We start from the raw sequence: 12,047 nt of genomic DNA, 5'->3' as shown, positions 1-12,047 counted from the left end.
CTTTGAACGAAGCATCTCACTGAGCACCGTGGAAGGTGTTCTTTCCATGACCTCTGGACCCCACGATCGACTTAAGGTAGAGCTCCATCCTGCTGGAAGACGGAGTTGTCAGAAACTACCTGCAGCTGTGAATAAAGCCACACAGGTATCATATCCAGATATGCGACCCCATCACTGTGCTCTCTGCCAAAAATGGGTGGACTCTGTGTGTGAAAATTGAGAAATACAAGGGAAGCTCTACTGTTTAGTGCATACTACATGTTTATATACAGCATGATTACTAAGTAATACGATTTTGAAAGTTTCAATACTTTCTGAACCACGCTGTATATCATAGAAGGCTGCACTTTCCACTCCAAATTTTGGTGCTGAGACAGGCTGGGACCTGGGACCTGGGACCCTTTGCTGCAGTGCTTGCACCTGGACAAACATCTCCTTGAACAACAAAATACAAAGAAACTTATAAGGGACTAAAAATAACTGTATATGTGCTGTTGGGGCAAATTATGGACAACAAGATACAAAAAGACCAAACAAACCCAACTGCCACTTCTGAAGAGCTGGGAGCAAAAGCAGGGTACTGCGCATGCCCCCTGCATACAACACCACCAAAGGGGTGGCCAAATCACCTAAGCCACCCCTCCAGCCCGACCCCTGGACATTCCCCTACCCTCACTCCATATAAGGAACCAGCTCGCTCCTGAGCTAGCAAGGAAACATGTTACTTGTTCTCACTCCCCGCTGCTGCAGTAGGGGTCCCAATAAAGCCTTGCCTGAATTTCTTGTCTGACCTCTGATCAATTTCTATTGATTAAGGAGGTTAAGAACCCTGGTCGGTGACAGTGCTACTGTCTCCATCGTTTACATGTGTGGTTGCATGTGTTTCTCTTTCAATGGCTGCTCCCCAGGGACAAGACTGGGTCTGTGGGATTCCCTCTGAACAGCATCAGCCTGCTCTGGGGCTTGCAGGGTTAGGCACTTAGTCTTAAGCTTTTGACGGAATGTGACAATGGTCTATTCCTCATTCTCATCTGCCAGCTCCATCCAGGGAGGCAGAAAGACAAGGCAAATCCTCTTGAGGCAGACTTTCCATGGGCTCAGCCTTCAGGGGATCCCTCCTGCCTTCCTCCATGCTGGGAAAAATGCAAGGAGTATGGTTTAATCCCTGGGCCCTAGAACAAAGGCCTTCCTCATTCCATGGCCATGAGAGACAACACCAGCCTGGATGGAGGCTCTCCCAGCAGAGAGTAGAGGCTGGGTTCAGCAGCCTGCTGAGGAGGAGGCTGGCTGTTGCCGGAGTTACTCATGCAGCTTTGCTTCAGTTTCTCTCACATAGTTGCCTGGATTATCACTCTTTGTTTTAATCTTATTACGAAGGTCTGGCTTCCCCACCTTTCTCCTCTGGGAAAATATAACTCCCCTGTGCTCCACCATGGGACATGATTCAGGATCACTGGGAAGATTTCATCTGAGAAGTCAATTCTCTAACCATCCAGTGGGTCCCCACTGCCTATGAACACAACCCTCTCCTGGGCGCTAAAACAGGGGAAGAGGGCAGAGTACTGCATTCCAGAGGAGGGAAGAAGTACAGCTTAGTCCAGGGAGGCAGTCTAAAAATGGGTTAGGGAACATGGCACACTTCCCACACCTAGACAAAGAAAGATAGAGAAAATCAAGGGCAAATGAACCACTTGCCCTTGACCTTTTAAGGGTAGTGGGACTTGGAAAGAGTGGGCAGAAATGGATCAGCTACAGGGTCCCTTCTCCCTGACTCCCCCTCCACTCTCTCAGGAGCCCTCATCATCTCTCATGAGCCCTCTCAGTGGACATGACTCAGGGTCAGGGTCCCTGGAATTGGTTCCTAGAACATCATTCCCTGGCAGGTGGTGATGGGGACTTTTGCGGGGGGGGGGAAAGTATATATATATATATATATATATATATATATATATATATATATATATATGAATGACTTATAAATCTACTGGCAGGTGGTGATGGGGACTTTTGCGGGGGGGGGAAAGTATATATATATATATATATATATATATATATATATATATATATATATATATATATATATATATATATATATATGAATGACTTATAAATCTACCAATAGGAGAAATACTTGTGTCAGGAAATGAAACAAACATGATACTTTACATTGCTCATGCCATCTGGTGCACATGCCAAATTTCACACTGGATAATATGTTGAAGTTAAATCATCCTCTGATAGGCTAAATGGTTGAATGTGAGGTTCCTGCTGCAATTGAATTATATATTTCATTGGAGGATGAGTCTTCTCCCACCCTGGAAAAGATATACCATTAGTACTAAAAGAGGACCTGATCTGATCACCTGTGCTGTTTGACAGAAGCCTGTCCCCGTGTGCACAGCCCAGAGGACAGATAAGGACCTGGAAGAGGGTTACAGCAGAGAACCTGACTCCACAGGAGGGAGAGGGCAGCCTGCCAGGCTCCCTCCTAGGACTTGGATGCTGCCTTCCTCTGACCACCGCTTCCTTCCAGCCCCTTGAGCAAGGAGCTGCTGCTGGAGAAGAGCTCTTCCCTGCCTGCTGCTCTGAGTGCCAGCAAGCTTGCAAATCACACTTCTGATCTCGTGCCTCTGCATGGCCTCCAGGAGCAAGGACAAATTTCTACCTGTGGCTTCTGGCCTTACTAATGTGGCACAAACCTGCAACACTGGTTGCATTTTCTCCCCACCCCTCCCAGACACGTACAGGCTGTCCCTGTGTTCTGTTCTTGAAGCTTCTTGTGGGTCCCTGAACACACCAAGCTTCTTCATACTTCCATTATAATGATGATATTAGCTCATCTTCATTGAGAACTTATGCGCAGACACTGTGCTAAGACTTTTACGTGAATTATTTCACGTTATCCTCACATCACTGTGAGATAGGTACTATTTTCATCCCCCAGTTTACAGCTCTAAAAATGAGTAATTTGCATAAAGACCACGGGAGCCTGTGAGCCTGAGCACTCTGTCTCCAGAGCCCTTGCTCTTAACCAGGGGTTGGCACATTTTTCTTTAAAGGGCCATCTAATAAATCTTTTAAGCTTTGCCAGTCATACACTCTTCTGTTGCAACCATTACTCAACTCTGCCATTGCAATGTGAAAGCAGACACAGACATGGAACACTGACATAGACACAGGACATTGGACAAATGCATGTTGCTCCAAACTGACTTGCCAACCCTTCCTCCCCTCCTGGCCTCATCCATGCCAAGTCTAAAGAATCTATGCCAAGAGAGTAGCTCAGAACACCATGCCATGGAAAGGAAAGCTTCTTTCTCAGAATTGGGTGGAATCACATTTCTTGGTAGAGCATTGTGCAACCAGGGTGGAGGAAGGGGAGCTGCTTCCATTGCCTTGAGAAGGTATCTCTTTCCTGCCAGATGCTGAGTTAGCACTCTTTTGGGTAGGGAATGCCCTGCTCTCCTGGATGCTGTGCCTCCATAACACTGGAGAGATTGAATTGCTTATAAAATCAACACAAGAGCTTTTCTCAGGCTCATCTCAATATGGGAGTTTGTCTTTCCTCCCTTGGTTGTCAATTAACCAGATATTCTCATAAATCACCATGCCTACAATTGCTCTCAACATTCCTCTTAGTACTTAATGTATGGACTAAGAAATGAATCTCTTTCCGCCTAAACCAAACACCATGCTCACTTGACAGCCTTCCCACCCTCTAAGAATGTGTCTGGGGATTTGAGATTTCAAGCACTGAGATTAGAAATATAAATTTGGAATTTACTTGTGACATCATCACACTTATAAAGGCACATTTTTATGATTCACTGCTTCTATATGCCCCTCATCTTTCTGTGCACACCACATTAAGATATATAATTCTTGATTCTTAAGAAATGTCAGAATCTATGGGCATCAAAATGCAGTGAATTCCCTTAATGATTTTTGTCCTACTCATTTTAGCTTCTGTAAATTAAGCTCTAAGTTAACATTCCAAAAAACCAGAGAAAAAGGTGTCTATGAATTTCATTTGGTTAAAAAGAAATGTACAGGGTCATCAGCTCATTGGGAAAATAAACACTAGGGAGGGAGGTGCAGGCATGGGTAGAAATCACAAGAAGCCAGATCTCTGGGCAGGGTGGGCTTGGGTGATCTCTTATCCTATCATGAAACTGCCAATTCCACATAGGATAGAGTTGCTCTTATGCTGTAAAAACTCAGCTCCTTTGTCCCTCTTGCCTTTCAAAGGAGGGTCATGTCCCCAAAGTAGCCCCCATTCCCAGGCCAGGCCACCAGAAAAGCAGCCAGGAGCTCCAGAAGCACAGGTTCAAACATGGCGGGAAAACACCACAAGCCACTTCTTGCTCAGGCCACAGGGCAAATGCCTATTAGCTCTCAGAGGCAGTCCAAATTGATGGGAAGGGTTGGTGCTGGTGGAAGAGAAAAACTGTGTGGGAAAGGGGCACACAGAACAGTGTCTGAGTAAGCAGAAGGAGGGGACAATTATCACAGATCAACTCCTTGTCTCCTTTGTTTGAGAACATGACTAACTCATGACTTCAGTGAATTTACATCCAGACTTATTGTGTTGTGATCAAGTCAAGGCTAGAAGCCAGGAGAATTTCTCCACGACTAAAGGATGCCAAAGAAGCAATATTCATACTTCATACCTTTCTAGTGCCTGGGGGTGATGTCACTATTTGTAAAGCCCAGCCTTCCCAACCTGCAGGCTCACCTTCCGGCACTGAGCCCAGCCCATTTTCTCTATATATAAGCCACTGCTGGGAACCTCCGTCTCACCAATCTGCTCCTCTCAGCTCTACCCTCCACCTCTCACGCCCTCCTCAGCCTCTTCGACTTCAGGAACCATGACTTCCAAATCCACCGTGAAGAGCCAAAGCTGCAGCCGCCGTGTCTTCAGTGCCGGCTCAGCCAGAGTCCCTGGGGTCAGCTGCTCTGGCTTCAGCAGCGTGCCCGTGTCCTACACCAGGGGCAGTGGTGGGCTCGCTGGAGTGGGTGGAGGAGCTGGCTTTGGCAGCCGCAGCCTCTATGGCGTGGGGGGCTCCAAGAGGATCTCCCTCGGAGAGGTCGGCTGTGTCTACCGTGGTGGATATGGCGGCAGAGCTGGAAGTGGCTATGGCGTTGGAGGTGGAGCTGGGAGTGGATTTGGTTTTGGCAGTGGAGCTAGTGGTGGTTTTGGGCTCGGTGGTGGAGCTGGCTTTGGTATTGGCTATTGGGGCCCTGGCATACCCGTCTGTCCCCCTGGAGGCATCCAAGAGGTCACCATCAACCAGAGTCTCCTGACTCCCCTCAACCTGCAAATTGACCCCAACATCCAGCAAATCAAGACTGAGGAGCGGGAACAGATCAAGACCCTCAACAACAGGTTCGCCTCCTTCATCGACAAGGTGAGCCGGGAGCACCTGCCCTCCACTGGGATTTCAGAGTCCCCAGTGGAGTGACGCAACCAACGTCCTACCAGGGGGAGCCTCGGCAGAGAGGGAGGAGGGGACTCGGGCTAGCTCTCCACTGGGATGCAGGACAAGCTCCATATGACCACAGGCAGAAGGTGATAAAAATCATTTACAGCTGCTGATCCCTTAAATGTCTTCACTCCTGCCTGGGAAGCATTCTCCACTCTTGATAACCCTCAAGCAAAGGAAAGGAACTGAGAGAATGGAATGAGTTAGCTTGATCTTCTGAAGGGTCTAAGAAATTAAAAAGGGAATTACAGTGGAAACTGCACTTGAGCCTTAGTTAGGGTGGCAGTGGGGAAGGAAAGAAGATAAAAACCCAAAGGAAATGTCAGGAATAAAAGACTCAGAAACAGGTATATGTGCATAAAAATACTTAACTTGTAGAACCAGATCATGAGCATTAAGGGAGCTTGTTTTAGAGGGACTCATGCACTAGATGGGAAAGAAGATTAAATCCAATCATCAATAGGGGTGGAATTTAACCATTAGATTCTAAACATTTGACATCCCTTTAGCTGAGATACACTCTATAAAATAACTCTGTGCAATATACGAGAGAAATACTATTTTAAAGTACATTTGTGATTGTGCTTATCAAGAGGAAGAAAAGAAATGTTGAAAGTCACTGACTGACAGGCTCCGAAATGGAGAAGAGGGACTGTCTGATAGCTCCCTGGGGAAACGTGGCCAGTGAGATCTGTGTGGTGTGAAGGCAAACAGTCAGGGGAGCAGCACTGTCAGCCTGAGCCTCTGTGCATGCTCTGGAGTAGCCCAGCACCACGGGGACCACCAGATCTGCTACGGCACAGTCAACCCACCTCTCTTCCTGCCTTCCTTCCTTCCTTCCTTCCTTCTTTCCTTTGTTGCACAAATAACCATCTTGTCTTCCTCCAGGTCCGATTCCTGGAGCAGCAAAACAAGGTCCTGGAAACCAAGTGGACCCTGCTGCAGGAGCAGGGCACCAAGACCGTGAGGCACGACCTGGAGCCTTTGTTCGAGCAGTACATCTACAATCTCAGGAGACAGCTGGACAGCCTTCTCGGGGAGAGAAGCCGCCTGGACTCCGAGTTCAGGGGGATGCAGGACACGGTAGAGGACTTCAAGAAGAAGTGAGTTACAGGAGAGAAAAGGGCTCAGTTTCCTGAAGCCCACGCTTCAAGTCTATTAGATGACCAGGTCCAAATGAGGGCATGGTTCTTAGTAAAACATGTCCATGGAAATGAAACCACAATTCTTGCCTAAACACAAAGCCCGAAGAACAAAACGGCCAGACAGGTGGATGGGGAGAGTAAAGATGTAAACAATTGAGGGACCACAGAATTCGTCGTTTAGGCTTACTGGCAGGAAAGCTCCATTTGGATATATCCATTGTGGGAAGTTGGGATCCCAGGCCGCCTTTTCTGTATAACCTTCACCACTGACTCAATTAGGTTTTACCCTTTCTAATTCCAGATATGAAGATGAAATCAACAGGCGCATGTCAGCAGAGAATGAATTTGTGAATCTGAAGAAGGTGAGATGAGTAAGATCAGGGGTTCATGTTTCTTTGCCGAAGGAGAGGACTCTGGGAAAAGAATAATCAGGGAGATTAAAGGAGGAGCAGACTGGGAAGGAGGGCTCGGCTCAACTGATCCCAAGTTGTTGGCTTCTTCCCCAGGATGTGGATACTGCTTACATGAATAAGGTTGAACTACAAACCAAAGCAGACGCTCTCATAGATGAGATCAACTTCCTCAGAGCCCTCTATGAAGCAGTAAGCATCTTTCCGCACTCTGTTTTTTTGACTCTAAAGAGATTTGCAAAAATGGAAAATCTTAGGCTTGGGTACCTCTGTAAACGTCATGGGAAAAGGGGATCTGACGATCTCTTGTTGTGCAGGAACTGGCTCAGATGCAAACCCACATCTCAGACACGTCTGTGGTCCTCTCCATGGACAACAACCGCACCCTGGACCTGGACAGCATCATCGCTGAAGTCAAAGCCCAATATGAGGTGATCGCTTGCAGGAGCCGGGAAGAGGCTGAGTGCTGGTACAAGTGCAAGGTGAGCAGTGAGGGGGAAGCTGGAGAAGAATCCCTGTGCCTCCCCGCTGGAGACCAGCAAGGCTTCCCGAGACTTCACTCAGGAAATCTCCATCTAGGAAGCGGGGGTCCTCTCAATGGACGTGTACCCTGAACCAACAGAGTAGATCTTTACAGTATTTATGTCCACGTCTAGTAAGTCAAAGAACCTAAATGTAGGACAAAAGCTACCGTAGATAAAGACCAAGGGATCTTTGCTTTAGCTTCACCCCAGTGCTGGTTCTCAGAAAGAGTACAGAGGATGTTCTGGTCCTGAAGAGAACCAGGCAGTCAGTGGTCCTACCAAGGATGGTGTGTGATGGGTGTAGAGTGTCCATGACCTTGTAACACCAATTTTCTTAAAACGCCTTGTGGACAAACCATTCGTTTCGATTTGTGAAAACCTTGATTAGTGTCCTGTGAAGCCCATGGACACCACCCTCTCTCCCTCTGGTTTACAGTACGAGGAGCTGCAGTTGACGGCGGGCAAACATGGGGACGACCTGCGCAACACCAAGCAGGAGATCACTGAGATCAACCGCATGATCCAGAGGCTGAGATCTGAGATCGACCACGTCAAGAAGCAGGTATGGTGGGGACCATGGAGGAGAAAAGCATCCTTTCCTTGCTAGGCCACCAGGGATCATCTACCGCCAGGTAGGGAATTCCTGGGCACTGAGGGAACAGCAGGGAGGGGAGGACATATACTTCCTCCCTTAGTGAGTTCCCACAGGTTAGAGAGATGGATCCCAACCCAAGAGCAGGAAACAATTGCATGACAGGACCAATCCCAACTGGTCAGCGGTACAAAGATACAGTCTTGAGGCACTGAAATGAGATTCCATAAGAGGAATGATTGATTTGGGAATGCAAGACACAAGTTGGCAAAGAAAAGGTCAGGCCAGAAAGTGTGAGGAAGATTGCTGCAAATATGCTCAGATTCGATGTGAAAAAGAAGCTGAGAAAAGACACAGGACAAATGAGGGTTTTCCAAACATGTGAAGTGGAAGGAAGGCAAGGTCGCAACAGTTTAAAGTGAAATCATCTCCTCACTGTGGGTGTCTGTGGTTCTGTGTGAGTTCGTGTGCATCCACATGAACTTCCCCAAACTGTCCACATTCAGAAGAAGCCAGTGGGTCCATTTCTTCCAATGTCCCCTGGTCTTGGGTCTGCTGTAGTACCTTCCAGCAGTCACCACCTCCATCCTCATTAGGGTGGTTAACACAGAAGTGCATAGGGAGCTCCTAGACTAGTTCAGGTTTGCAGAATGGAAAAAGACTGGACGAAAGGAATCAAACGTCCTTTTCCATGGAATCTGGGCTCTAGAGCTCTTCCTCACTGGGAAAGAAGAACCATGCTTCGTCTCCTCAGGAGTCCAGATTGCAGGTTCATCTGCCCATCTTCCCCTCTAGTGCGCCAACCTGCAATCCGCCATCGCCGATGCTGAGCAGCGTGGGGAGCTGGCCCTGAGGGACGCCAAGAACAAGCTGGCCGAGCTGGAGAACGCCCTGCAGAAGGCCAAGCAGGATATGGCGCAGCTAGTGAAGGACTACCAGGAGCTCATGAATGTCAAGCTGTCTCTGGACGTGGAGATCGCCACCTACAGGAAGCTGCTGGAAGGCGAGGAGTGCAGGTGAGTAACTCACACAACCTCCTCAAACGTCTGGGTCCGTGTCCAAGGTGTCCAGCCAGTGAGCACCAGTGGAAGGCGCTCTAGTCGTGGCCATAATGCCACTCCCAGAAAAGCACTTAGAAGGCACGTTCCCCATGGGCTCTCCTCACGCCCAAGCTTCCCACGCTGGTCCAGCTCTGGCTCTGAGGTCTCATGATGGCTGTGTCTCCTCTCTCCTAGGCTGACTGGGGAAGGCGTTGGACAAGTCAACATCTGTAAGTACCTTCACTTGCCTCCCTCCCTTGCCCTTGTGCTCTTCTGACTGGACTCTGTGTGGCAGAGTGAGCTCACCATGTCTCGTCATGGCCTTGTCCCCTTGCCTCTCCAGCCGTGGTACAGTCCACCGTCTCCAGTGGCTATGGCGGTGCCGGCGGTGTCAGCGGCGGCTTAGGCCTGGGCGGAGGCAGTGGCTACTCCTACAGCAGTGGTCACGGCATTGGAGGTGGCTTCAGTTCCGGCAGTGGCAGAGCCATAGGGGGTGGCCTCAGCTCCTCCGGGGGCAGCTGTTCCGCCATCAAATACACCACCACCTCCTCCTCCAGCAGGAAGGGCTACAGGCATTGAACACCTGCCATGGGCTCGGGGTCCCACAGTGTCTCAGGCTCCCTCTCCAGCTTCACTGCCCTTTCCTCCAGTTGCTTCCTCTCTCCTGCTTCTTTCTTCTCTTACTCCTTGAGTTCGAACTGAAGTTGCTGAGTGCCCTCATGTCCTCTCCGCCAACACCTGCCGCATCTGAGCTTCCATTGCTCACCATCGGAAGGTCACTGTCTGGGTCCTACTCCAGAACAGGGCAATGCCCCTAGCTTTCCACTGGCCCAGTATGTCCCATCTCACAGGTGTTGTGTTCCTCCCTTGCAGTGATCATGAAAGCACAAGTGACTAGTTCTATGATGTGCGGGGGTCTCTATCCCTGTGATGCTTCCTCTGCTCTTTGCTCACTTGGATTGCTAAATAAAGCAGATTTATACTATAATGCGTGGTTTCATATTGCCTTGCTTTGTTACCAATGGTTCTTGCGGTTTTCACCGGGCAAATGCCTTTTCAGGAATGAAGCGTACTCCCAATCCCCATGTGCTTCACCCCCCTCCTTTAGAGAACTTCGACAAACAGCCACGTAGCACCCGGATGCTCAGGAGTCCTCCGAGAACAGTTTGGCAAGTGAAGCGGGAGGGAGCAGGTTCATCATCATAGTAAAGTCTGTTTTCACTGCCCTGACCAGGTGCCAGCAGATTCGTTTCTCTGACTTGGTCTCTAACACTCTACCTCCTCCTGCCCCAGTTGACACCCATACTCCCCAGAGAATCATATTGCAGTCCAAGTAGATCAGAAGGACATTGACTAGAGAGTAAGATATTTGATTTGTCCTTAGACAGGCCTCATGACCAAGAAACTTGCCTGGCAACGTGTATCAGGAGTAATTTAAATGTACATACTTCTGAACTGAAATTATGCTTCGAGCAATGTGTGCTGAGGAAATAGTACAAATGCAGGAAGTTGTACTTCATGGTTGTCAATCCCAGTAATCCTTTCGACAGGGAAAAATTGGAAACACTGGGCAAATTCAGGATCCAAGGACTCAGGCACAAAGCACAGGTGGTGATTTTTTGAAGTGTGGAGGCAAAGTAAGAATGGAAATGCCTTCTTCCTTACCACATAATCCTCTCACAGAGCCTCAAAGAAGTAGAGCCCTTGCTGCTCCAAAGAGATAGCCCTGCATCCTCTCTCAGCTGTGCCCTGGCTTCCTTTGACTTCTACAAATGGGTAATGGAAAACTCAGGATACAGTGCAAGGTTGGTCTGTCAACATCTTCCTGAGGGCCAGTCACTTTTGCCAGTCTCTGTTCTGTCCATGTTCCTAATCCCAGGTTTTTTCTCTGGAGAATTCTGCCTTATACCATTAGGAATGCAAGTTGCCTTGTTAGGAATCCAGGAGAAATGACTGAGTCTAGGAATGGGGTGGAATATATACATAAGATGATCCTGCAGCATCTTTCAGTGCCAAGAAGTAAAGAAATAATCAAAAAGACCCTGTAAGAGCTCCTGATAGACAAATTGGAACAACTTGAGCCATAAATAAATAGATAGACAAATAAATAATGTACTGGATTATAACCCAAATTATGAAATAATTATTCATGGTCCCCACTGACGTGAATAAGGGATTGACTAAATTGACTAATAAGGGATGACTGACAACTCTTAGGCAGAAGAATTTCATTTAGTTACATAGGTGCTCCCCAATCAAGGAAGGAGTGAAGAACTGCTCCCCCCTAAGTGTGGGCTGTGCACAATGACTTCCTTGCAAAGAGCACAGTCTAAAAATGGGGGAAAAGAGTAACTGTACCGTCAAGAAATCAATCAAACACTTCCTCAGCCAGGTGATCAAGGGTAACACCGACAGTAGTAAGTCTGGTTCATAGCAAGTACCCTGGATATGATGTGATGAGAAGGGCACACGTCATCTCTGTGGTCTTCCTCCCAAACACCATAACTCCAGTCTATTCATGAGGCAACATCAGACAAAGCCCAGTTGTGGACATCTGCAGAACACCTGGGCAGAGTTCCCCAAAACTTTCAAGGTCACTAAGACAAGGAAAACCTGACAAACCGTGTTAGCCAAGAAGGAGACACAATGACTAAATGGAAAGTGGTACCATGGATGATACCCTAGAACAGAAAGAAGAATATTGGGCAAAAGGTAAGGAAATCCAAATGAAGTATAGACTAGTTAATAGTAATATATTTATATTGTTTCCTTCATTGTGAGAACTATAACTAAAGTGAGGTATTAATAATAGGGGGAATGAATGTGTATTGTATACAGACCTCTTTGGACTAT

The 12,047-nt window shown here is 47.9% G+C and overlaps 1 protein-coding gene across 1 annotated transcript; it reads left to right on the top strand.

The window, feature by feature from the left end:
• Positions 1-4,818: 4,818 nt before the first annotated feature.
• LOC137775377 (keratin, type II cytoskeletal 6A-like) lies at positions 4,819-10,145 on the top strand. The gene is made up of 9 exons (XM_068561188.1): positions 4,819-5,408; positions 6,372-6,586; positions 6,930-6,990; positions 7,135-7,230; positions 7,356-7,520; positions 7,999-8,124; positions 8,950-9,170; positions 9,390-9,424; positions 9,538-10,145. The coding sequence occupies exons 1-9, from the start codon at positions 4,869-4,871 to the stop codon at positions 9,771-9,773; spliced, it is 1,695 nt and encodes a 564-aa protein (XP_068417289.1). The 5' UTR covers positions 4,819-4,868; the 3' UTR covers positions 9,774-10,145.
• The last annotated feature ends 1,902 nt before the right edge of the window (positions 10,146-12,047 follow it).

Source organism: Eschrichtius robustus, chromosome 13 (genome assembly GCF_028021215.1).
Source record: "Eschrichtius robustus isolate mEscRob2 chromosome 13, mEscRob2.pri, whole genome shotgun sequence".
Taxonomy (NCBI): domain Eukaryota; kingdom Metazoa; phylum Chordata; class Mammalia; order Artiodactyla; family Eschrichtiidae; genus Eschrichtius; species Eschrichtius robustus.
This window is presented reverse-complemented; position numbering and strand designations above follow the sequence as displayed.

Excerpts from the sequence above, each read along its gene's own strand:
- LOC137775377 (XM_068561188.1), top strand. The coding sequence starts at position 4,869 with ATGACTTCCAAATCCACCGTGAAGAGCCAAAGCTGCAGCCGCCGTGTC. Across the intron at positions 5,409-6,371 it reads TCGCCTCCTTCATCGACAAG|GTCCGATTCCTGGAGCAGCA; the intron begins GTGAGCCGGGAG and ends GTCTTCCTCCAG. Across the intron at positions 6,587-6,929 it reads GTAGAGGACTTCAAGAAGAA|ATATGAAGATGAAATCAACA; the intron begins GTGAGTTACAGG and ends TTCTAATTCCAG.